Source organism: Mercenaria mercenaria, chromosome 16 (genome assembly GCF_021730395.1).
Source record: "Mercenaria mercenaria strain notata chromosome 16, MADL_Memer_1, whole genome shotgun sequence".
NCBI classification, from domain to species: Eukaryota; Metazoa; Mollusca; class Bivalvia; order Venerida; family Veneridae; genus Mercenaria; species Mercenaria mercenaria.
In genome coordinates this window covers 51,480,176-51,508,024 of record NC_069376.1, presented here as the reverse complement: position 1 = coordinate 51,508,024, position 27,849 = coordinate 51,480,176, and the positions used below count along the sequence as shown (strand labels likewise).

General features: G+C 35.1%; 2 protein-coding genes across 2 annotated transcripts in view; one reads left to right on the top strand and one right to left on the bottom strand.

The window, feature by feature from the left end:
• The window catches only part of LOC123539888 (uncharacterized), a 93,122-nt gene extending 79,910 nt beyond the window's left edge, over positions 1–13,212 (top strand). Inside the window, exons 13-14 of the mRNA XM_053527069.1 lie at positions 42–167; positions 2,755–13,212. Coding sequence (XP_053383044.1) covers positions 42–167; positions 2,755–2,915 — 287 coding nt within the window. The 3' untranslated portion in view covers positions 2,916–13,212. The remainder of the gene's footprint in view (positions 1–41; positions 168–2,754) is intronic.
• Positions 13,213–14,927: 1,715 nt separating this feature from the next.
• LOC123540575 (F-box only protein 16-like) lies at positions 14,928–27,781 on the bottom strand. The gene is made up of 8 exons (XM_045325707.2): positions 27,582–27,781; positions 25,287–25,322; positions 24,345–24,551; positions 22,367–22,531; positions 20,646–20,815; positions 19,271–19,388; positions 18,521–18,689; positions 14,928–16,853 (listed from the first exon to the last, which is right to left on the bottom strand). The coding sequence occupies exons 1-8, from the start codon at positions 27,651–27,653 to the stop codon at positions 16,789–16,791; spliced, it is 1,002 nt and encodes a 333-aa protein (XP_045181642.1). The 5' UTR covers positions 27,654–27,781; the 3' UTR covers positions 14,928–16,788.
• Between the last annotated feature and the right edge of the window lie 68 nt (positions 27,782–27,849).

Sequence of the window (27,849 nt, the reverse complement as noted above, 5' to 3'; positions counted from 1 at the left end):
TTGTAAAATGTCTTATCTGAATAGATTTTTTTTTATTTCAGAAATTCCATCCCAACTGAAAACTGACAACCTCCAGGGTATACTTCTATATATCGACAAGTTTCTGAAGTGTGAAGATTCCAACTTTGTTCATATAGCTCTATGGACTTTAGTGCAGTTGCTAAAAGGTATATCACCATAAACCATTAATTCTTTTTAGCCTACCATCATCAGATGGTGGGCTATTAAAATCACTCTGCGTCCGTGGTCCGTCCGTCCGTCATTCCGTCCGTCCGTCCGTTAACAATTTCTCGTTATCGCATCTCCTCAGAAACTACTGGGGGGATTTTGACCAAACTTTGTCAGAATGATGTATTGGTACCCTAGTTGTGTCCCCCTGAAAATCAGACTGGTTCAACAATTTATGAGTGAGTTATGGCCCTTTGTTTATTTCTATATTTTACATAGATTTATATAGGGAAAAACTTTGAAAACCTTCTTATCCAAAACCACAGAGCCTAGGGCTTTGATATTTGGTTTGAAGCATCATCTAGTGGTCCTCTACCAAGATGATTCAAATTATTTCTCTGGGGTCAAATATGGCACATTTCTGTAGCTACAGCCTTCAAATTTGGACCACTTGTATATTTTTGAGTGGCAAGATGAACCTTGACATGAGTTGACCTTGATTTTGACCTAGTGACCTACTTTCACATTTCTGTAGCTACAGCCTTCAAATTTGGACCACATGCATAGTTTTGTGCACTGGAAAAAACTTTGACCTTGATTTTGACCTAGTGACCTACTTTCACATTTTTGAAGGTACAGGCGTCAAATTTGGACCATAAGCATAGTTCTGTGTTTCAAAATGAAATTTGACATTGATTTTGCCCTAGTGACCTACTTTCACATTTCTCAAGCTACAGCCTTCAAATTTGGACCACATGCATAGTTTTGTGTACCGAAATGAACTTTGACCTTTACATTGACCTAGTGACCTACTTTTACATTTTTAAGGTACAGGCTTCAGATTTGGACCACATGCATAGTTTTGTATTCTGAAATAAAATTTGACCTTGATTTTGACCTAGTGACCTACTTTTACATTTCTCAAGCTACAGCCTTCAAATTTGGACCACTTGCATAGTTTTGTGTACCGAAATGAACTTTGACCTTTACATTGACCTAGTGACCTACTTTCACATTTATAAGGTACAGGCTTCAAATTCGGACCACATGCATAGTTTTGTATTCTGAAATAAAATTTGACCTTGATTTTGACCTAGTGACCTACTTTTACATTTCTCAAGCTACAGCCTTCAAATTTGGACCACTTGCATAGTTTTGTGTACCGAAATGAACGTTGACCTTTACATTGACCTAGTGACCTACTTTCACATTTTTAAGGTACAGGCTTAAAATTTGGACCACATGCATAGTTTTGTATTCTGAAATAAAATTTGACCTTGATTTTGACCTAGTGACCTACTTTTACATTTCTCAAGCTATAGCCTTCAAATTTGGACCACATGCATAGTTTTGTGTACTGAAATATACTTTGACCTTTACATTGACCTAGTGATCTACTTTCACATTTTTGAAGGTACAGGCTTCAAATTTTGACCACATGCATAGTTTTGTATTCCGAAATAGAATTTGACCTTGATTTTGACCTAGTGACCTACTTTTACATTTCTCAAGCTACAGCCTTCAAATTTGGACCACTTGCATAGTTTTGTGTACCGAAATGAACTTTGACCTTAAGATTGACCTAGTGAACTACTTTCACATTTCTGTAGCTACAGGCTTCAAATTTAGACCACATGCGTAGGATTGTGTACTGAAACAAACTTTGACCTTGACATTGACCTAGTGACCTACTTTCACATTTCTCAAGCTACAGCTTTTGAATTTGGACCACATGCACAGTGTTGTGTACGGAAATGAAACTTTGACCTCGAGGTAGTCAATAAGTCTTGAAATGTGGAACACTCAAAAATGGCACATTGGTGGGCGCCAAGATCACTCTGTGATCTCTTGTTCTACTTCTTCTTCTTCTTTTGCTGCTACTGCTTCCTCTGCCTTTTCTTCTTCTTTATTGACTTCGCTAAATTAACTATCAACAGTAATGAGAGATTCCTGCAAATTGCCATACATTTACTTCGCCAGTGGTGTGTCTCCATGCACAAAAGTAGAATTACCTGCTTCTCTGGCAGACACATTTGACAGATATGTATTTTACAACCTTTTAACATGATTAAAAATATTATGATCAATATAAGCTGTCTTAATTCATTGTTGGTCATTAATTAAACCTGATGTTTATACAGCAAAAATCAAAATCATAGTGGTCCCTCACTGGTCTGTGCACCATACTAACTGTTTATCAAGGAATATTTACTTCTTTGTTTATCTGACAGACAATCAGTGGCATTGAATTGTTAATTGATGAATGAACTGGAACTGCATAGGAATTATAAAACAAAGACTATGTGAAAAATGGCAGGGTGTGATTTAACTGTTGAATCTTAAGTGAATAATCCTTACAAAGAGAATTTTCAAAATGGCCAAAGAAATTATCAGAAACAGAGTATTTTAAAGTAAAATTTGTACCTTTAAGTTTGAAGGATACTGAAAGAACAGTGTTGAATCTTCCCATAAAAACCCTTTAATTATAATGTCCAGTTTCAAGCAGAAAGAATATGAAAAATGCAGTTTAAAGTAGGGTCATGATTGTAGACATGTTGTTTTATGCAGATTTCACTTTTTTTTCAGATCCACTATTTTTACAAGCTTTCAGAGATCATGAGATTGAGCCCATTGTAAACAAGTTGACTGGTTTAGACAGTCCAGCCACAGTCCAGGAACTTGCTTCCAAAGTATTGATGAAGTTAAGGGGAGAATCTGACTCAAGCAACACATCCAGCAGTGAATGAATCAAGTGAAGCTACTTAAAAAAAGTCTGTTATGCAGTCTGTGTATAGTAAATCCATTTACATTTTAGGTCTGGGATTTTTCAGGACTAGTCCTGGTTTCAGGTTTTCGGCTGCCTGAATTTCCTAATTTAATTTAATAAGAAACAGAAAATTTCAGGCTTAAAAATGTACATTTTCAGGCCTTTTGCTTTTCGATTGAATGCCAGGCCTGACATTATGTGTAGTAAATCCCTATACATGTGTAGTAAATCCCTATACATCTGTAGTAAATCGCTATACATATGTAAGCATCTACTAAATATTGTAGGAGTGGTACACTACACATGGGTGTAAATGATTTCAAATTGTAAAATTAGTTGTTGCAAATGATTTACTTTGAAGTCACTTAATTTTGTAGGCAAAATATTTGTAGTTTTGGCTTAAATGGCTATTTTATAGGGTGTTAAATTTGAGGATGTCCAAATTAAAAGATTTATTTTATAGAACTTTTGGGGATGTCCAAATTAAAAGATTGATTATACAGGACTTGTCTGTGCGAACCACAGTTAACTTCATAAAAAATAGTCCATAATGGAAATTAACAATTCTACAGAATAAACATGGGTGTCTAAACTTGGTTAAGATTGGCTATCTTTAATGATGATAGGCATTTATTGAAGTGAATATTAAAAATTCATTCAATTACATATGGAAATGTTAATCTTTCTGTCAGTAACACTTATATAACAGGGTATTGTCACATCAGTCGAAAACATTTATTTTTATCCACTTGTGTTGCAACGATGAAATGTATATATTATGTAAAAAATTAAACAGGACAAGATTGAATATTATGATGATATTGCACCTGATCTTATTTCACAAGTTACGTTAGTTATTTTATTTATCCCCCCGCCAAAGGCGAATGGGATATTAGAAATGCTCTCCGTGCGTGCGTGCGTCAGTCCGTCCGCAACGATCTTTGTCCGGAGCATTACTCCAAAAGTACTGGAGGGATTTACTTCAAACTTCATACACTGATAGAACACATTGGCAGGAAGTGCAGTGTGCAAGAACAATAACTCTACCTTGCCTATTTTTTGAGTTATTCCCCTTTATCATATTTTCAAAAAACATTTTGTCCAGAGCATAACTCCAAAAGTACTGGAGGGATTTTCTTCAAACTTCATACACTGATAGAACACATTGGGGGGAAGTGCAGTATGCAAGAACAATAACTCTACCTTGCCTATTTTTTGAGTTATTCCCCTTTATCATATTTTCTTAAAACATTTTGTCCGGAGCATAACCCCAAAAGTATTGGAGGGATTTTCTTCAAACTTCATACACTGATAGAACACATTGGGAGGAAGTTCAGTGTGCAAGAACAATAACTCTTCCTTGCCTATTTTTTGAGTTATTCCCCTTTATCATATTTTCATAAAAAAATTTGTCCAGAGCATAACTCCAAAAGAACTGGAGGGATTTTCTTCAAACTTCATACACTGATAGAACACATTGGGAGGAAGTGCAGTATGCAAGAACAATAACTCTACCTTGCCTATTTTTTGAGTAATTCCCCTTTATCATATTTTATTAAAACATTTTGTCCGGAGCATAACCCCAAAAGTATTTGAGGGATTTTCTTCAAACTTCATACACTGATAGAACACATTGGGAGGAAAATCAGTATGCAAGAACAATAACTCTACCTTGCCTATTTTTTGAGTTATTCCCCTTTATCATATTTTCTTAAAAAAATTTGTCCGGAGCATATCTTCTTCATGCATGGAGGGATTTTGATATATCTTGGCACAAATGTTTACCACCATGAGGCGGAGTGTGTGCGCAAGAACCAGGTCCCTAGGTCTAACGTCAAGGTCACACTTAGAGGTCAAAGGATACAAGAATAAAAACCTTGTCCGGAGCATTTCTTCTTCTTGCATAGAGGGATTTTGATATAACTTGGCACAAATGTTCACCACCACGAGACGGAGTGTCATGCGCAAGATCCAGGTCACTAGGCCTAAGGTCAAGGTCAAAGGTCAGATACAAGAATGACTTTGTCCGAAGCATTTCTTCTTCATGCATGGAGGGATTTTGATGTAACTTGGCACAATTATACACCATCATGAGACGAAGTGTCATGCGCAGTTCCCTTCTTTAGAATTACTTCCCTTTGTTGTTACTTTAAATAGCTTTTATTGTAACTTTTTCATTTCTAGTCGTAGGGAAAAATCGAGACCACTTCTCTGTAGTACAACAAGCATGCTAAATCCAATTTTGAGGTGTATTTTGACCAATCTCTACCTGATAAAGATTTTTATGTGGACTTGCAATTTTTTTTTTTTTTTTTAAAAGATTAACTTCCTTTAGTTGTTACTATAAAAAACATTAATACTTTCAGACACTAACTTGCCAGGAACTTTAGCCTTCAATTATAATATGCCCGGCGGGGGAATTAGCCATGTCTAACATGGCTCTTGTTTTGAATAATAGAATCTAGTGCCAATGTCTTCATCAAGGGAAATATTTTTCATCAGTTTCAATTTCTTTGTACCATGTGTTACAAATATGCATCATGTCTTACTCTTTAATCAGTTATGCACAAAAAAATTATTAAGATTATGGCAGGCAAACCAATATTGCGCTGTGAATGTTTCCAGCTTGGCCTGATCTGTAGGATTATCATACAATAAATTGTTTTATGCAGTATGTTGATATTACTATACATAAAAATTTATTTTATAATTATTTGCCAGTACAATGTACTTAATTTACAGTAGCAGTTGTGATTATGTGTAAACAAGGGCTGTGTAGAATCGTTAATTGCCAGTAATTACGTATTTATAACAGTAACTAAAGGAAAGCTAATTTTTTCTTCTTTTCAGCAAGGTCTTTCAGAAATAGAATGGTCTAGTAATAGTCTTGATACAGAGAAGTAATCTGTTTCGCCTGATCATGTGACTGCATACAAGCATCCACTATTTTTCAAAATGAGAGAATTTTGTTCTGAAGTTATGAACAGCTATTTTGTAAAATGTCTTAATGAAAAAGAGGAAAAGAATTAATAGTTCTTTTGTTTTACAAAAAAAAAATGTCTCCATTTAAGATGTAAAAGTCCTGTCAAAATAAATTAACCACAACCAGACATTGTTAGTATGGCTGCTGCTGCTAGGCTGCAAAGTTTTCGCAAGTGATAATGGCCCTAGTTTTTACAATGAAATGATATTACTACCAAATAAATACTTTTAAAGTCTCAATAAACACAACCTATTCTTGAGTATTTTGTTTTTCTTATTTTGTTTAAAAATGAATATTTATATAGAACTACTTTTGCAAAATGGCTCATTTCTTGACTTATTATTCCATTAAGTAGTGTCTTCCTTAGAGATGAAATTAGAGGGATAGTTAAGGATTTTATGAAAGAGTTTCTAGACCATTCTATTTTGGAAATATCCTGCTTTTAACGACCCCAAAAAATACAAAATTATTTTTTGCAGTGCTTCCATTATTTGAATGTTTTAACAACTTTTGTTAGAAGAATACTATTTCACATTTAGCAGGTGTTATGTACAACACCTATGAAATATGTGTGCTTCCTGAAGTTATATTCTTTGGTTGAGACAAAAAAAATCATCAGGGTTGTCACTTTCCTTGAAAAGTCAGGAAACATTTTTTTTCAAGGTCAATGAATTGTCACAGAAATCTTGATAATGGTCAGTGAAAAATGAAATTTTAGAAAAGTCAGGGGAAAATTAAATTTCGGGTTGATGTTTAAAATGTTCAGTGGCTATGGAAGTCTTCAAGCAGTATTTATAAGTATTTCCAAACACTGTTTAAAATGTTCAGTGGCTATGGAAGTCTTCAAGCAGTATTTATAAGTATTTCCAAACACATTTTTGTGTAATTGTGTATTAACATTATTAATTTAAATATGTTTAAATCATTTTCGTTTTATGTTAACTTTAGAATTTGGAAGATATCTGAAACAAAATAAATGTAAAAGAGTGGATTGGATGGCTGTAGGGGAGGAGGAGGCCGAAAAAAATATGGTTGTAATGGTCAGTGAAAAATATGGTTTAGTTGGGGAAAAGTCAGGGAATTTTATTTTCTCAACTAAGTGGCAACCCTGATCATGGTTTTGTTCAAACACATCACAGTGTACATTTATTTGTAATTTTTTAGGTGTTATATTTTGTGCATTGGTACAGTTTCTGTTTTACTTATCTTATTTTACATGTTCTTATTTTATTTTGATAAGTACTTTTTTACCTTTTTTATCTGGAGATCTGTGTGAGATAATACTTGAGGAATTTAGCCATTATTCAGAAACTTCATGATCTGTATCATTTAATGCTATCCATGTTAAATTATAGATATATATATCTATCTATCATTGTCATTCTCTCATTATACCTAATTTACAGAGTAATGTTACAGTCAAATTTTTTTTTTCACTCAAACTTGATAGGAAAGGCAAAATTAATTTGAGTTATAGTAGTTAAAGCCATTCCACAATATACACTATACAGGAACTTTGCTGAGTTCAAGAGAACGAAGTTTGACCGACATCATTTCATACTCTGGTCGAGAGTTCAAGATATTGGTGTTTGAGTTTCCTTGGGTCTAAAAATATATGTACATTATATAGGCATCAGATGATTTGTTCAAGCAAATTGTATAACTTGTTTTTTTGTCAGTTCAAAAAGAAAATCACGACAAACCATATTATGAATGTGATGGATCAAACATTAAACAGATGTTGCCCCAACATAATTAGCACCTTTTATTCTCCAGTGACAATGAACTTGAATTTGTCTTTCAACCATATTATATATTTATTTCCCACACATAATAACGTCCTTTTATTTGCCTGTAAATCTCATTGAACATGAACAGTTCTGCATAAAATGCATTATAGTGTATATATTAGCCTATACATTACGTACCATAAATCATTTACATTCAGCACTCTAGTCTCTATGAACAAAGATGTATGAAATAAACTGATCAAAAATGTAATGGTGGCAGAGGCAGTCATAATACATGTATCATGGTTCCCTATTGAAAAGCCCTATCATGAGAATATAATATGCTTATACAATGGATTGAGAGTGTCTTGTCCATTGTTATTTAGGATGGAGAGAGTATTTAAACTTTTATGGTTGATTGAGAATTTTTTATCCATTTTTAGGTCGACTATTCAAAGAATAGGGGAGCTATCCTACTTGCCCAGGCGTCGGCGTGAGCATTAGGGTTAAGGTTAGCATGAGCGTCACACAAATGTTAAAGTTTGCGTACCACCCCAAATATTTTCAAAGTACATTGAGATATTGCTTTCATATTTTGCATACTTGTTTACCATCATGACCCCAGTCTGTAAAAAGGAGGAGGCAACTCTATCAAGCATTTTGACTGAATTATGGCCCTTTTTTGACTTAGAATATGCTTATTGTAATGTTATAGTTTTACTCATAGCTTATATTATACTATCAAGCACTGAGAATAGTCAAGCGCGCTGTCCACTGACAGCTCTTGTTGTTTAGAATCATGAAAAGATTTTTGCTTTTGCAATGGATTTAATCAGATAGTTTCTTCTCCTAATCCTATTTAGGAGCTTCAGAGTTTGTGCAAGACATGCGTAATTTCCAGTATGAAATCCACATTAAGTTGTATATTTGGAGGAAGGGGACAGTACATGTGTACCTGTGGAAAGTCCACATGTACCTGTAGTTACAAATCGTATTTACATACCAGTGTCTTCAACCAAATATAGATCATTAACATCAAAAATATTAAATCTACATTCAGAAATTTGTTTCCTCCTGATATAGAAGTTTTACTTTGAATAAAAAGTTTTTCAACATGAATAGCTTGGGAAATTCCGTGTGTCGTTAAAATTATTAATTTTATTGGACAGACATGAAATTTCTTGATTTTTTGTGCGAATATGAATCTAATTGAAATGAACTATATGGGAATGTTGTTTGTTTATTTGTATTTAATTTTGTGGTTTGACTTGGCCACAAAATCCACAAGAATTTTAAACAGGAAGTAGGTGTGGTAATTCCTTAGGGGTTTTATTTTGCACTTAAATAACCAGGTTTTATTGACCACAAACAGCTTGGAGAATTCCTCAGTGATTTTTGGAACTGTTTTGTAATGTTGTTACAAGAATTTTGGAATAGATTTTCAGTAGTAGTTGGGAAGTTCTGTTGCAAGAAATATAGAACACAGTTTTTCTGGAGTATTAATTTGGGATTTTTTATTTATAAAATGTTTTGATTTGATTTTATGTACATTTGGTATTGAATTTTTCAGGGTATTTTTTTAACAATAATTTAGGTAGATCAGTGGAACGGATGAGCACTTTTTATGCCCCCGAAGGGAGGCATATTAGTTTTCAGCTGTCCGTCCGTCCGTTAGTTAGTTAGTTAGTTCATCACAATGTTAACTTTTTGCATGAAGGCACTTTACTCGCGAACCACTGCACCCAGGACCTTCAAACTTCACATGCTGATAGTACTTATTGAGTACACCACCCCTACTGACTTTGGGGCCACCAGGTCAAAGGTCAAGGTCACAGGGGCCAACGTTAACTTTTTGCATGAAGGCACTTTACTCGCAAACCACTTCACCCAGGACCTTCAAACTTCACATGCTGATAGTACTTATTGAGTACACCACCCCTACTGACCTTGGGGTCACCAGGTCAAAGGTCAATGTCACGGGCGAACGTTAACTTTTTGCATGAAGGCACTTTACTCGCGAACCACTGCACCCAGGACCTTCAAACTTCACATGCTGATAGTTCTTATAGAGTACACCACCCCTACTGACTTTGGGGTCACCAGGTCAAAGGTCAAGGTCACAGGGGCCAACGTTAACTTTTTGCATGAAGGCACTTTACTCGCGAACCACTGCACCCAGGACCTTCAAACTTCACCTGCTGATAGTACATATTGAGTACACCACTCCTACTGACCTTGGGGTCAACAGGTCAAAGGTCAATGTCACAGGGGCCAACATTAACTTTTTGCATAATGGCACTTTACTCGCGAACCACTTCACCCAGGACCTTCAAACTTTAACTGCTGCTAGCACTTTATGAGTACACCAACCCTACTGAAATTGGGGTCACCAGGTCAAAGGTCAAGGTCTCAGGGGCCAATGTTAACCTTTTGCATGAAGGCACTTTACATGTGAACCACTGCACCCAGGACCTTCAAACTTCACATGCTGATAGTACTTATTGAGCACACCACCCCTACTGACTTTGGGGTCACCAGGTCAAAGGTCAAGGTGCTGTGGGGGCATTTGTCACCATTAGTGACAGCTCTTGGTTTCTTTTTTTTAGGTAAGAGTGGGTAAGTTTAAATACCTTCGATAGGAAGGTTGAATATAGTTTTAAAAGATTTGACTGATGATAAACCCATTTAGACTTGAACCAGAAAAAGGTGTGATTTCACTGTTTATTTTAAGCATTTATTCAGCAATGGATCTCAGTTCTGGTTAGGATGAGAAATCAGGCAGATAAACTGGACACAAATATAAACTGCACACTACATAATTTTCAAAACTCTTTGCAAAGCTTTATTTGATACACTTCTGGGGCAGGGCCTCATTTGACACACTTTTCAAGACATCATTTTCAAATCTTTGTAGGGCCACATTTGATACTCTTTGTAAGACCTCATTTTATTCTCTGTAGGGCCTCATTTGATCTATCATTGTAGGACTTATTTGATAGGCTTTGCAGAACCTAAATTAAACTAATGTAGAAAACAGCTTTTCTGGAGTTGTATTGAAAATCTCAGACCTGTTCCCTGCAGATTTGCTATTTGTCATGTCACTTTAATATTGTGATTTCATGTTCATAAGCATTCAGATCTCATAGTTTGTTCTTTTTGTTAAGAAATAATGATGATTGATAGTTTAACCTATAGCCTGCTGGTGGCAAGTGATTCTGCCTTTAGGACATGCAGGCTGATCATGCTGTTCAGTCAGTAAATTTTTGGATGATAAATGGTTCAGCCCAAATTGAAAGGTAGACCAGTCCATTTTAGAAATTTAGCAGGGTAAAGGTTTTGACTATTTTAAATATGGGTGTTGTATTGTTGGTGAATATTACCAAATATGGTACCGTAGTTAACCTTTACCCTGCTAAATTTCTATAATGAACTTGTCCATCTTTCAATTTAGAGAGTGCCATTAACTGTTAAAATGGGCACTGTCTGAATAGTGAACAGTGCAGATCATGATCAGTTTGCACGGACGTGCAGGCTGGTCTTGGTCTGCACTGGTCGCAAAGGCAGAATCTTTTGCCGCCAGCAGGCTAAGGGTTAATTATTTTAAAATTTACTGTAAACAAAATATCTCCAAAATATGGTTGTCCAATGTCTGGTTTTACATTCCTTACATAATAGAAATAAAGGTTGTATACATTCCATTTCAGATTCTACACTTAGTCTTATGATATCTTACTACTGAATTTGTGTATGGGCTTTTTTGCATATTTTGTACTTGATACTTTGATAAAAACCTTTTGCTGTTGTTGTCGTCAGTCATTTTCTAAGCATTTATTCCATATCACCATCAAAGGTGAATGCATCCATTCCATGATTGTATTTATTTGTGATATTTGTATTTTATTTTTAATGACTCATATTTACGCAGTGCCAGTTTAATGTACACAGGTAAGGCCTAAAAAAAAAATTCTTTGTTTCCGGTAACATGCTAAAAAAATTAGGGTAGGTAGGTCGGAATTTTTTTTTTTTTTAATTTTTTTTTATTGACTTTTCGGAAATTATTTTTGTGTCAAAAAATGAATACAAATTAGTGGGTTATGCCTTTAGAGCATTAGTAAGTTGATTTCTAACATCACTGGCCATGTTTAAAGCATAAAAAGTGCAGTTTTGCTACTTTTTATTAAAAGTTGAAAAAAATATTCTCCAAGACTATAAAAACATTTAGGGTCGGGCCAAAAATTTAGGGTCGGGCCAAAAATTTAGGGTAGGTCGGGATACTGGAAACAAACAATTTATTTTTTTTTACGCCTAATGTATTCACAACTTTCTTTTTTATTAAGATTCGAAATTACTGTAATTATTGTTAAGTTTTCAAACATCAGTATATTGACACAAAACTAGAATCATTATTCAGGTAAAAAAAAACTGATATGCAAGTCACAACATTTGCAAGAAACATGAATATGCAGATCATTACCTTAGCTTGGTAGATATGGAGGTCATGACCTTTATTTGAAATGTGGATATGGAGGTCATGACCTTTGCTTAAAGTATTGATATTGAGGTCATGAGCTTTGTTTGAAGTATGGATATGGAGTCATAACCTTTACTTTTAAGTAGTTCTACGTGTGAAGTAATGGTGTAAGGTCGTTTATTTGAATAACAGCCTGGACTCTGAATACGGAAATGAAAATCTGTGAGTAAATTTATTAAAACAACAATGTTTTATCTGTTTAAAGATAAAATACGGTGTTAAAACATGATACATTAAAAAAGTCCAAATAATGTTTTGAAATCAGCTTGAAATGTGAATATCTCTTCAATCATGGGCATAGATTTCAAGAAACAAGCACATGGACATAAAAATTATACATTTTATTTTACCATATTATAGAACCTATGTTGATTTATACCTGTGAGAAGTTTCATTAAAATCAAGACTTAGTGTAGAAAAAAATTCTATTTGCAAAAATGATATCAAAATTGTGATTTTCCCATGGACTTCCATTATGAAAATTTGTTTAAAGTTCAAATTTTTTCAAGTCAGTGTAGCAAACAATCGGGCACACAAGCCTATATTTATTACTTGCTGAAATTTCATAGTACTTTCTGATTTTTTGAGAAATTTGGATTTAATAAAATTCTACAATATAGAAAAATCTTCGATCTGAACATGCAGAACTGCCTTAGGTATTGCTTTGGAGGTCATGACCTTTGCATGAGATATGGATGATTTTACCTTGCTTGTGTAAGCCATGATCTTTGCTTGAAGTATGGACATGTTTAAAATATGAATATAAGGGTTATGACCTTTGTTTTAAATAAGGAAACTTAATACAACATGTTGATATTTTATAACCACACCTAGTATTTATTTGTGAATTCTGAAATGTACAATGAATATTTATGTTGAACAGAATTAATCATTTTATGCAAAACAAAATTTCAGGTATGAATTTGGTTAGTGCAATGTATTTACATATAGATGTTCAGTTAATGTAGTCATCATAGTTATGTTGTGATAAAATGTCATGTTTTGTATGAAATAAAGGATATCACAGATGTCAGTTTATGTTATATTTTGTTGTTTTTTACTGCCAGTGGGTAATAGTATACGAACTGAGTTGATATAGACCTACCTTGTTAAAATAGTCTATGTCCAGCTCAGCACAATGTTCATTTGGCAGGCTGTTTCGCTTCATCATGAAGATTTAACTTAATGCAAAATACCAGATCAAAATATTACTTTCATACCAGTTAAGATATGCCAGGGAAACTGAATTTAGGAAAAACGTATTAATGTGTTTAAAGCCATTTCTGAAGCTTTTCTGTTTATTTTTAATTCATTTTAATGCATGGACTTGCAAAATCATTTTATTGCACATTTTTTTATGGTAAACAAATTCACATGATTGTGTCATTATCTGCCAGTCAAACTTTAACGTGATCAACTATTCCACAAGTTCCTTACACAAAACTGACTAGTTTACAAATTAAATGAATTAGTTGAGCTACACATTATATTATCCAGTAGGGTTCAGAGATATATTTTTATATCCCTTTTGATTTGGTTTTAATGGAATCACTTTATCCCATCTGTTTCGCCACCTGTCTTACCATTATATTTTGCTTGTTGGGTTTAACATAACACTACATAATGTTAGATCATATGGTTACTGCCCTGCTTTTGTAGTGGAGGAAGACCATGGGTGTATCTCGGAGTATTATTTCAGGCACAGATGGGTACCTAGGTAAAACAGTCTTAGGGCTCTGAGTACTGTACAAAACACTATTGTATCATTACGGGGAAAATTTGTGCCAAGTAGCATAAAAATCTCTTAATAGATTAGTTCTGGACCGGATATGAAACCTAGGATCTCCAAGGGAGACCTCGACATTGAGCTAGAAGTCTAGGAGTTGGGCACAACACATCATCTCCCGGAAACACTTGTGCCAAGTAATGTTTGATGAATGGTGGTCATTGAGTGGACAGGAAAATAAAGCTGTTAACATCGACTTCCAAGTGTGAAATTGACCATTGAGCTGGGGATCTGGTAGTTGTGTATGACAAGTCATCTTGATATGAGGAGCATCAATTAATATTTTCAACTAAGTAATATTAAAATCCTTTAAAGGATGGCAGAGATATTGACCTGATTCTTCCTCACCTTTGAGACAAAGTATTCCAAATAAGATGAACTTATTTTGCATCGCCCGTCTCACACCAGTCTTAAGCTTTATTTTTGATTCTTCATCTGCGTTTGATCATTATGCCTTATTCTTCAGTTCACTAAATCTATTGTACACAGTATGGGAAATACACCATATCATTTTTCTGTACAGTGAGACATTAAATATGAAATCTCATCCTTAGTTTGAGATATGACAAAAAATGGCTGATCCTTGTTTTTGAAGGAAAAATTCAGCCTCAGTTTGGATTTCCTGAACCACAACTCACGGGTGTAGCTGATTCCCTTTGCCTCAGAGGAATTGTCTATATAGAACACCAAAATTCATATCATATAGAGGGACTAATCCAGATACCAATGGCCACTGCTCTCTTGTAATCTCAAATTGGTAAGTTATCCTGTAAAAATGCTTGTTTAACTCACTATTCACTAATTATATCGGAGACATCACAGTGTCTGTATTCTAAATTTCTTTTACTAAGTGGCCTCTGGATGAACAAAATTTGATTGGTTTGGGGCAGAAACTCGAGCACACCAAAGCCTGATCCAGCTGCAAGTTCTGTGTAAGTAAACTTTGATACCAACAAATCAAACAACTTTCAAGCTTTAATATGTCTTCTATTCTATATTCTTACAATAACTTAAAATATATAAATAAAACATAAAAGTTATCAGAAACATATATGACTTGCATTAAAGCTATTTACAAAAATCAGTATTTATGAGTACAGTTCCTGCTATTACCAATATATATTACTGGCAATTCGTGTACTTGATAGTAAAAGTTTAAAAAAGTTCATAACTTGTCTAAGTAAATTCTAATCAAGTCATTAAATACTTTAAAGGGACTGACCTCCAGATTGTACGACATCAATGAAAGGAAACTATGGCTATATTTCCAAAGAAGACTTTACACCTTAGTTACTGACAGATTATATGTTATGGAAACACATGCAAATAAGTTGTTTTACTAGCTTTTCCATTCAAAATTAAAAAGTATTTGTACCGGGGTACCAAAGGTTAACTGCCTCGATTATAAAGCTTTATATAAAAGCTGATGTACAAATTCCTCCGCAGTGTATTTGTCAAGATAGTTGGAAAGTTTTTATTGCAGAGGCAACCAGCGCGATTCCCGGCTCACACTTTTCTTGATTTAACATAGAAACAATAACTCATATTCTATTCATAATATGACCAAACTTAAATTTTAAGGAAAGATCATTTTTAGCTAACATCGGATGTCCAGTCCCTTTTAATTTGAGTGAAATCATGATGTCTGTATTTGTGACTTCAGTATTCCAACATCAATTTTGCATCAAAAATTTTCAATATAAAACTACAGACATAAAACCTCATAAAATACATGTAAAATATCACAGTACAACAGCTATTTCTAGAATAAGTCCATAGGAAACAAATGACCCAACTATAATGCAGAATTGTTCTGTATTTCCAATTTCCAACATGAACTGCAAAGCTCTGGATTGGATACAAACGACTACTTATCAATACAAATTATAATGGAAAATGAATCAACTTAAGAAGCTTACTGTGACCTTGACCTTGAAGCTGCCAACTTGGTTCTTGCATATGACAAACTCACTGAAACTATCATATTATGATGGACATTTTGTGTTGTGATTTATCAAAATCCCACCATGTTACAACAAAATTACTCACCAGACAAGATACTCTGTACACACACATAGACAAGGGTAACACTATGCAATTTCCATTTTTATGGTGGGCACATAAAAAAAAAAATACAATGTACCAGCGCAGTTAAAAAAGTTCTGGTAAGGTGGTCATCCATGAAATTAACTCACAATGAACAAAGAAAAAAAACATTTATATTTTGATACAAGACTGTACTGAAAAATCTAATCAAAAGAAACTTCCAAAAATTAGTCTCTTTTATGATCCCAATTTCTGACATTTCGCATTTCTGTAAAAAAAATGTTTGCGTGTACAATGTATTATGCTTGAAACAATTCCTAATACATCACAAAGCTTGTATAAACTTTATTATAGTTTTTCAACACATATACAGGCCTGATTGAAATCAGGCACTTAGTACACAATGTACCTGAATTCCTGAGTCACATATGACCACATAATGTATACAACATTTTCTGATTCTTTTCTAAGGTTTAGTTCTAGGTTAAAAAACAATTACTATTGGTCAATTTCAAAATTTAATTCAGAATCAACCAATCACAGACCAGAGCTTTGAGAATGGTCTCCATCCAAACTTGGCTTTATAACCTTGGACTAGACTTACTAAACTAATTCCATTTCTACATTTTTTTCTACAATAATAATCTGTTTTACAAAGTTTTCTGCAGGTGTCCAAGTTCACATTTAATACAATCAATTCCTCCTACACTTGTCTATATATATTCTGTATTTTTTCTAGTATAATCACAGACTGGTTTAGAAAATTTTCTGCAGGGGTCAAAGTTCATCATCGGAATCCTTTTGTGGAACATTCCATGGTTGTTTTGGAAACAGGTCTGTTGCTGCAAAAGAAAATATTAAACATATAAGTGATGTGGAATATTTCTCCACAACATTAACTCTCTTATACAAATTGTTATGAATTAGATCTGATATCAACATTATCAAGAAATACCCTATCATAACCTGATTACATAGAAACACCATCAATTTCATTGTCTAAATGTATTTTTTCCTTTGATATCTGTCACAACTAAAAATTTGTCAGCAGACAACTTAAAAAAGAGACCATGCCATACAGGTCAGGTGCAGGAAATTCATAACCCTGTTTTGCCACTAAGAGACTAAGAGACATATTTTCATGTGTTTTTAAAGTTTCCGAAAAAACTCTGGTGGCCCCTAAAAGGGGTCAACCAATCAGATTCTGGAGATTTGAGAACAATCTCAAAACTATGTTCTCCAAACTATTATCATCCTGCACCATGATGGAAATATCTCAATATAAAGTTGAGACTGCAGATGAGACACGCTTTCTTTGGAAAACTTTAAGAAATAAATCACAGCTTAATAGTTTACATTCGGATATAAAATACATGGGCATGCATAGTGTGAAAGCTGAAGGCCTCTATCACATACTTAAAAAAACCGACATGAATTTCATACCTAAGTGTAAACCACATTTATTTTTTTTCTATTTTAAGCTCTGGTGACCCCTAAAAGGGGCCAAGTGAATCAATTCAAACAAAACTGAGAAAGGCACAAGGATGCAAGAGACAAAGTTTGTTGAAGAAACAACAAACAGCCAATTTTAAAATTTTGCCAAACAAGGAAGCTACAGACCAACTCTGGTAAAGATCTATCAGTGGTTTATAAGAAGTTGTATAAATATTTTTTTACTACTTTTAGCACTGGTGGCCCCTTAAAGCAAAACCATCTGAACAAATTTGAGAGAGGACCAAACAAGAATGCTAAAGGAAAGTTTGGTGAAGATCTATCAAATGGTTCATGGAGAAGAAGTTATTTATAAGTTGTTTTTTTCTACTTCTAGCCCAGGTAATTGCTAAAAGAGGCCACGCAAAACCTTTAAAAAAGGATTGAGAGGTCTATAGAAGGATGCCACAGACCAAGTTTGGCAAAGATGCATTAAGTTTTTCCTGAGTCGAATTAGTTTTAAAGGTGTTTTCTATATTTAGCTCTGGTGGACCCTAAAAGGAGCTAAACTGATTCATATGAAAGAAATTTAGAAACGACTACATAAAGATGCTACAAACCAAGTTTGGTAAAGATCCATCAAGCGTTTGATACGGAAAAGTTATTTGAACGTATTTTCTGTTTTTTACTTCTGGTAAACATACCTGAGGGAGGCTAATGCCTGGATACTTTAGACAAAATTTGGTGTAATTCTTACCTGTAGGTTCAAAGGAGAAAATCTTTAACTATAAGCCAGCTGCTGGCAAGTGTTTCTGCCTTTGCGGCCAGTGCAGACCATCCGTGCAGGCTAATCATGGGCTGCACTATTCGCTATGCAGTCAGTAAATTTTCAGTGAACACCCCCTTGTTAAAAAATGGTACTGCCCAAATTGAATGATAGACAGGTCCATTTTATAAATTTAGGAGGGTAAAGGTTTAGTAAAATGTTGATGCAGGAAGATGAATGACATACTGTTCACCTACACGAATAGCTCACCCTGAACAAAGTTTTGGTGAGCTAAAAACTCCAGATACATACTTGGAGGATCTCTTGGTGTTCTTGCAGACATCTGCGGTCTCTTTGCTGGTACTGGATGTGGTGGTGAGTATACAGGTGCTGGGCGCATAACTCCAGTTGTCATATCAACAGGCAGGGTGTTAAATCCACCCCAATCATTCAAAGGATCTGGTGAACTGCTGACAAGCTTCTGCAAATATTAAAGAATATTCCTGTCTGAATTTAAGTCGTAGAAACACAATTTAGGTCATATGGCTATATTCAATCTTTTGGAGGAAGACCCTTAATAGCCCTTTGGGTATCCACGAGAACTTTTCATGGTTTCAGCTTAACTTAATATTTCTGTGGTCCATCAATTTTTCAATTTAGTTCAATATCAATAGAGGAAATATTATTTTCTGTTGTGATTTGGATCTACCAAACTGATGCAACCTCAAAAATCCACAAAGATTTCCCCTCAAATAGTGATAATTTCATATTAATCTTTAAAAATTAATTCGTTCTTTTACATGGTAGGATAGCAGCATTCCAATATACAGAAAGACGGAAATGTCACTATGCTGAAATCAATTGGGTAGAATCCTCCGTTTCTTCAAAGAACCATGCAACTCTGATTCACTATCATGTTCATGAATTTATTAGCTCACAACTTCCATGCTCAGAAAAAAAAAGAGAACAAATGACTGTAGATATAAGATCATTTGTGAACCTCTGACTCACATTTAATTAAATGGCAAGCTCTAAACTGATAGTTTTTCTACGAGTACTTACAGTATATGACTGAGATCTTCGGACTTCTGTGTTGTGAATGTGTTGTCCTGATTTCACCTTGCTTCTAGAATGTCTCGATATCTCTTTACCCTCAGGTGCGTAGGACTTCTTCTTTCGTCTGAATGTTTCCATGGAAAATAAGTAATTTTCAAATATACATGTATCTAATGCTAAGCAATTAGAATTATCCATTGGTGCCACACTATAATCATCTATTTTGTAAACCTTAATTTTATGTTACCTTTGATCTTTGACATGAAAGGGCAGCTGATGTGCTGCATTTTTCTTTTTGGCTGTGACGTTAGGCACAGTTTAAAAACAAGAGGGTCATGATGACCCTGAATCGCTCACCTGAGTAATATGAGCCACAAGTTTCAAATGGCAAACTGACGCTAAAATATTAGAAAGTAGGTCAGTAGGTCACATTCATGGTCACTGAAAGACAGTTTTAAGATTGGTGTGCAAAACTGTACATGTCATCCAAATTTCAAGGCTGTATCTTAAAAAACAAGAAAGTAGGTCAGTAGGTAAAGGTCACAGTCAAGTGATCCCTAATCACTTGGGTCATCAGGTAATTATAATTAAACAGTCTAGGAAATATGACTTGATAATTTTTGAAGTATGTTTCCCTATATAACTCATAATTATAACAAGTGACCCCTGGGGCATAATTTGAACAAACTTGTTAGAGATCCACCAGGCAATGTTACATACCAAATATCAAATGGCTAGGCCTTGAACTTTCAGACAAGCAGATCTTTAATTTTTTTCCCTATATAAGTCTATGTTAAACCTGGTACCCGCAGGGCAGGGCCTCTTTTCACCCCAGGGGCATAATTTGAACAAATTTGGTAGAGGACCAAAAGGCAATGCTACATACAAAATATCAAAGGCCTAGGTCATGTGGTTTTAGACAAGAAGATTTTTAAAGTTTTTTACTATATAAGTCTATGTAAAACTTGTCACCCCCGGGGCGGGGCCTCTTTTCACCCCACGGGCACAATTTGAACAATCTTGATAGAGGACCATAAGATGTCACATGCCAAACATCAAGGCTCCACGCCTTGCGGTTTTGGACAAGAAGATTTTTTATGTTTTTATGTGTCTCAAAACGTGGGGAAAATACAGTACTATTTATGTAATGTACAGTAGCACACGTTCCACTAACAAAACCTCTCTAAACCGAAAACCCCTTCAAACTGAAATTTTACTCCGGTCTGGAGGCTATTTGGTTTAGAGGGATTCCACTGTAATCCCTTACTTTTCTTATTCAATAAATATGTATTACTAAGGGGATAAATTTACTTCAAAATTGCAAAAACATTCCTATGTCCTCAGTAACAGAACATTAATTCCCAGCTGTTAAAAGACTTACAGAGTTTTCACATCAGCTACGACGTCATTATTTTCCAGTACATTGTATCTCCATGTGTCCTTAGGTACGGGATCTGAGCCTCGCCATGGTGTTGTTTTGGGCTGCTTAGCTGACTTTGGCGGTCTCCTTGTGTGGTCCTTTAACTTTGACAGATCTAATTTGGCATGTTTCTGAAATTTATTGGAGAGAATTATGATACATCAATATTTGAAAGAACAAGAGCTGTCTCCATAGGATGACACATGCCCCCGATGGCACTTTGAATGAATAGTTACGGCCGATGTTAGAGTTTAGGACCTTTGACCTACGGAGCTGGGTCTTGCGCGCGACACGTCGACTTACTGTGTCACACATTCATGCCTAGTTATTTTAAAATCCATGCATGAATGACAAAGATATGGACCGGACACGCCCATCAATGCACTATCATGAAAAATGACCTTTAACGTCTAAGTGTGACCTTGACCTTTGAGCTACGGACCTGGGTCTTGCGCATGACACGTCGTCTTACTGTGGTTCACATTCATGCCAAGTTATTTGAAAATCCATCCATCGATGACAAAGATATGGACCGGACACACCCATCAATGCACTATCCTTTAATGTCTAAGTGTGACCTTGACCTTTGAGCTACGGACCTGGGTCTTGCACGCGACACGTCGTCTTACTGTGGTACACATTCATGCCAAGTTATTTGAAAATCCATCCATCGATGACAAAGATATGGACCGGACACGCCCATCAATGCACTATCCTTTAATGTCTAAGTGTGACCTTGACCTTTGAGCTACGGACCTGGGAGATGCGCGCGACCCGTCGTCTTACTGTGGTACACATTCATGCGAAGTTATTTGAAAATCCATCCATCGATGACAAAGATATGGACCGGACACGAAAATTGAGGACAGACTGACAGACTGACAGACTGACAGACCGATAGACCGACTGACGGACAGACGGTTCAAAAACTATATACCTCCCTTCGGGGGCATAAAAACAAAAATTCAAAAGAAATCTAAAATACACTTATTACTGCCATTAACCTTATCAAGAAAGAAGTGTTACACAGTAATTATTCATCAAACTGATGTAGTCTCAGTAATAAATCTACTGAACTTGATGAATAAAAGAATATTGCGCCTGTTAGAGGTTTGCATTCATAATTTTATTTAACTTGTTCAAAAAATTCAGTCTGGAAACTACATGTGCACTCATTTCATATCCACAATACTGACATGTCTATGGAAATACTGACTTCCAGGTCAAACACATACAGCTTCAGATATTCACTAATGAGCAGAAGATTTAATGTTCTTACAAATTCAGAAAAAAATTAAATAGAAGTGTTTTTAAGGTATATGTAAATCTAAGAGTGTTAAATGCCAATAAGTGACACAATTTGACTGCTTAAGGCAAGTGGATCCTTACTACATGTGACTGCTAAGACAAGTTAAATTTTATACAGTCAAACCTGTCTATAAAGAAAACGCTTAGGAGAGCCAAAATGTGGTCTTTATTGGGAGGTAGTCTTTATTCAAAGGTTAAAATACATTATGTTAAAAATGGGAAACAAAACATGTGGTCTTTAGAGCCAGGTGGTCTCTGTTCAGAAGCAGTCTTTAACACGTTTGACTGTACTTAAATTTTGCCTTTGCATCGTTTTTAAAAATATTTTATATCTTCATCCATTTAATGGAAGAAAAACCAAGTACAAGACTTACTCTTGGGAACATAATTTGAAGTGTTTTGATATTTTCAATGTAATTCCTTTTCCATACACCCACTTCATACTGCCCAGGCATTATCGGTAGGTTCCAACCCAGTTTAACACATTTCGGCATCCACAACTGGTCCAGTTCAGTCAAATATTTCCAATGCCAACATACCTGAAACAACCACGACAATTAATACAACTGAAATAATCACTGAATTTGTTTTGTTTTGTTGGGTTTATGTGCACCCACACAATTATAGCCTAGAATTGGTGACTTTCCAGCTTTGATGGTAGGGGAAGACCCCAGATGTCCCTCCGTGCATAATGTCATCACGACCAGGCACCTAGGTAGAACTGTCGACCTCAGGTAAGCTAGCTGAATGGCTTCCTCACGTGAATAATTCAATGCCCAGAGTGAAGCTCAAACCAACATCAATGAAATGCAAGTGATTTGAAGTCAGCAACCTTAGCCACTCGGCCACTGAGGCCCCCTTGAATAGGAGCAAGCCTTAATATTTATGTCAAGTTTTTCAAATTTGGACTGAACTTTCATTTGTTTATGATTTTCAGTGTTTTATGAAACATATTTACTCCAAACTTTATACCAGTAATGCATATTTTAAACTGTTTAAAATGTTTTTAAAATACTCAGTTGCTGTAAATTTAACATACCAGGTCATACCTTTCTAGTGTTTTAGAAGAGACTTAAGCTCTGCTTAGGCTGTCAAGTGAGTAAGCCATCCAGCTGGTTAACATGCTGGACACAATCGATTCTTGCCGCAAGTTGCGACTAGTATAGATCAAGGTTAGCCTGCACATCTGTGCAGTCTGATCATGATCTGCACTGTTCGCCATTCAGTCAGTATCTTTTATGCTCGACTATTCAAAGAACAGTAGAGCTATTGGACTCGCTCGTGCGTCGACGGCAGCGTCCCGATTTGGTTAAGTTTTTGTATGTAAGCTGGTATCTCAGTAACCACTTGTGGGAATGAATTGAAACTTCACACACTTATTCACTGTGATAAACTGACTTACACTGCACAGGTTCCATAACTCTATTTTGCTGTTTTACAAAATGATGCCCCTTTTTCGACTTCGAAATTTTTGGTTAAGGTTTCGTATGTAAGAAGGTATCTCAGTACCCACTAATGGGAATGGACTGAAACTTCACACACTTGTTCACTGATATGATCTGACATGCACTGTGCAGGTCCAATAATTCTACTTTGCATTTTTTCAAAATTATGCCCCTTTTTCCACTTAGCAGTTTTTGGTTAAGTTTTTGTATGTAAGCTGGTATCTCAGTATCCACTAATGGGAATGGATTGAAACTTCACACACTTGTTCAATGTCATGACATGACATGCAGTGCAAAGGGTCAATAACTCTACTTTGCATTTTTACAAAATTATGCCCCTTTTTCAACTTTTTCAAGTTTTTGGTTAAATTCTTATATGTACATGTAAGCTGGTATCTCAGTACCCACTAATGGGAATGGATTGAAACTTCACACACACTTGTCTACTATCATGAGCTGATAAGCACTGTGCAGGTTCCATAACACTGTTTCGCATTTTTACAAAATTATGCCCCTTTTCGACTTTTGTAATCATTCAATTGACAAGGCTGTTGAATAGTCGAGCGTTGCTGTTCTTCAACAGATCTTGTTTGGTAAGCACCCCTTTTAACTGTTAATGGTACTGTCCAAATTGAAAGATGGACAAGTTCATTATAGAATTTTAGCAGGATAAGGGTTAAGATGCGTGCCTGTGCCTAAAACAAAGTCCTGGTTGGCAGGAAGGGATCTAGAGTCTCCACCCACTATTAAAAAGCAGGAAAGTGACCTATGATCTGATCTACAATGGTGTGACCAAACAACAAACTTGACTTTATTGACCGACTGCGGCTATGCAACTTATTACACCATACATTCTGTACATAGACAAATTTGCCCATTTATATGAACTTTGAAGTTAGATGAATACCTGTGAACATCTGCTGAGACTTCTTGGATCAAGGAAAGAGAATATATAGATTGAAATAACTCGTGGCACATGCCGGGTAAAGTCTCTTTTCAGCGCTGGAATGTGTTCCTTTACATAGTCGCGTATAAAGCCTTTCTCACGTATCTTAGATTTGTGAATCAAGTCCTCCAAAATCTGCTTCCTCTGATCATGTGTCCACTTTTCAAACTGCAACATACATAAGAAATACTGTAAATAGGAATGTTTTTTACCAAAACTTTAATAATACATCGATATATCAAGTGTCGAATAACTGACAATGCTTAGATATATATCACATGATAAAATACTGAAAATACACTGACATATCATGTGACAAAATATAATCATAGCAACACATTGAAATACATGTATTACATGACAAAAATTGACAATACATTGATATATTGCAAGACAAATCAATATACCATGTGACAAAATATTGACAATACATAATAATCATATCAATAAGACTTGAGAAAATATGACAGGAAGGAATAGCTCCATCTTACTTTAATAATTTCAAAGCCTCATAAATTAGCGCTTGGGATCTGTATATATTGCAAAACAGCGTGCCATTTTTAAATTCAACTGACTACAAGAAGTAGCCACCTCTTAAAACTATGACATACCTTCACCATGGCTGCAATGTCTCACAATCGTAATTAAGTCATACATAGCATAAAGGGTAAAATATCTATGACACTAAACTGTGAAGAACTTATTTACTTTTTAGGCCTAGTGCTATGAAATCTCCCGAAACTTCAACTAATAGTAATGCATCAAATACTTGTGACAACTGCATGCCCCCATGAACCGCTGTGTCATATATTCCCCCCCTCCAAAAGGCACCGACCCCCTTCCACACAAGTTGAGAAAAACATTCAGTTGAAAAAGAATTCTACTGAAAAGTGTAATACTCACCCATTTGTTTATAAGCACCTTTCTTTCTTCAAATATCTGAAAATTAACATGTAATGGTTAGAGAAAGTATAAGAGTAGTACACTGTATCAGGGTTTGCATTTAAGCAGGAAATACTCATATTTTCTACGGCTGCAAGAAATACCAGAAGTTCCCAGGAAATACTAGGAAATATGGCGCACCTATTTAAAGTTTATTAATGGTGATTCAAGAAAATATTATAAAAAATTCAACCTATTACGGTATTGCCTACCAGTAATTTGATAAATAATACACACTATACTTAAAAGCTAAAGGGATATGGCAAACTAGAGTGTTGAACAGTTCTAACAATTACCATGCTCAAAGTTAACAATTTTAGACTATGTTGTCAATAATGGATTATATAGTTTGATTTTGATGTTAGAGAGTTCAATTTATAGACTTTTCTACTGATTAGGGAAATCAGTATTATTTACCGTGCCTAATTGTTTGCCATGGTGAAAATGAACTACAGTAAAAGTTTAGTGCTGTTTCTTTTTTGTATTTGAGCGAAAATACCACACACAGTTGGATTAATAAGGATTTAGGTTGCAAATTTTCAGCATGACTTCTAGTCCAAATAATTTGACTTCAGATCTGATTCTGAGGTATTTTCGTGATAGGGCAGAACCCCTCTCTTTATGTCAAAACCAGTAAAGACCTTTTCTGTGGTGAAAATAGATTTAGGTAAAAACACAATCAGGCAATATACTTAAACGATGAAATCATAAAACAAAAAAATAAAACTGAATCATTTTATGTTTAAACATAACAGTAAAACACGTTAATAAAATGTAAACACTATATATATAGTATATATGTTTTATTTGGCTACCTCGCTGTATTTACATGTCCGCCATTACACTGTAGTACAGCTGACAGTGCAGTTGGTTGTTATCAATCACATATGACACGAAGCGGAGCCATGTAAAATATTTGTAAACTTTAGGTGTGTTGTTTAAAACAGTGACAAACTCGTGTTTTGCCGTTTATTCACATACAGTAAATATCAAATGAATGTAACTTGTAAGAAAAAATGGATATTCTTTCCAGGTATCTTAAAATATTTCACTAATATTTTTGTTTTTTAATAGTTAAAATGTGATTTAAAATTGCTGCGTATAATCTTTGCAGAAGGTTCACCACAGAAAAGGTCCTTCCTATTTTGTACGTGGAGAGAGATATTGACCTTTGCAAAAATTATCACAATATTACGACTCGCGTAGTCAATTAGTTGGACTACATGACTTCCTACTGATTACATTCAAAATTAGGGATCATGCCAGGGATTCAGCATGAAACTTGAATGGTATGCTTATACAGCATTTATGCCGATATAATGTATGAGGCAATAAACCAAAAAGTTGGACTTGCATGTGAACAAAACTAAACAGAAACATCTTAAGCGGTCGGAAACTGGTTGTGCCGGGATGTGATATCCTTATAAATGACTCTATGCCATACTTGTGGTTAATCGTACATGCAGAGCTACCTTAAGTCATCTGCCCCCTCAAACACAACTCTCACAGAATTGACCATATCGACATTAAGGATAAATCCTGTTTTCCGGTATTTCCGTACATAGGGTCAGGGGGGCTGGTGATATTAACCGATATAAAGACCGTGGCGATTATTTTTGCCAGAAGATAAGAATCTATGAAAGTTCTTACTTTCTCACAATGGAAATACTATTCTACGAATTTGGCAACACTTTTTTTGCAAAAATAATCTGTTTACCTTGAAAAATGCAAATAATTTCACACCTTCGGTATCAAGCCACGGAAGAGGCAGTGTAGAATAAAAGATAAAATTTCAAAAATAAAGTAAACTTTGAGGATATTTTTGCTACATCTTAATTACAACAATGTTTAATGATAATCTGCAATACTTTTTTTATTAATTTTCTTTGTTTAAAACTTTAAAAAAGGATAATCTAAACACTACCGCCATGTAGCGTAATGGCCGCTACCCCCCTCACCGTGAAAAGGGGAATGGGCGTTTATTAGTGGTACATACCGGAAAACAGGATTTTATCCCTAATGTCGATATCGAGAATACCGCCTTGACAAGATCTTCATGTGATTTGTACTGCTTGTTACTCAAAAATACTGCCATTGTTTTTTGTCAGCCTGTGTTTAAGTTTAATTAGGGTCCATCCGCCCTTTTAGACACAAATGCCACGCAGAGTATACACCGTCCATCGTATTTACCATTCCCCACCCACTTGCATAAACAGACAAAACAAGCTCAGGCACCTGTCAAGGATGGTATTTTACCTGATTATTTGTTTCGTCATTACTCAACGGCGTCCAAGTACTTTTCGTTCGATTCTTTGCTATCATTGACATATTTAGATTTCTATGAAGCTACACAAAAAGAAAACGACAAGGAATAAACACTACAAAAATCGTTAATTAGTGACGTTCGCTACGCGGTCGGCCATTTTGATGCTAATTTCCGTTGCTGCTTACGGAATATCACGAACTTTCCGATTGTGGACTGGTTACAAAATTTTATTTTATTTCATATTTTCTATTAATTGTT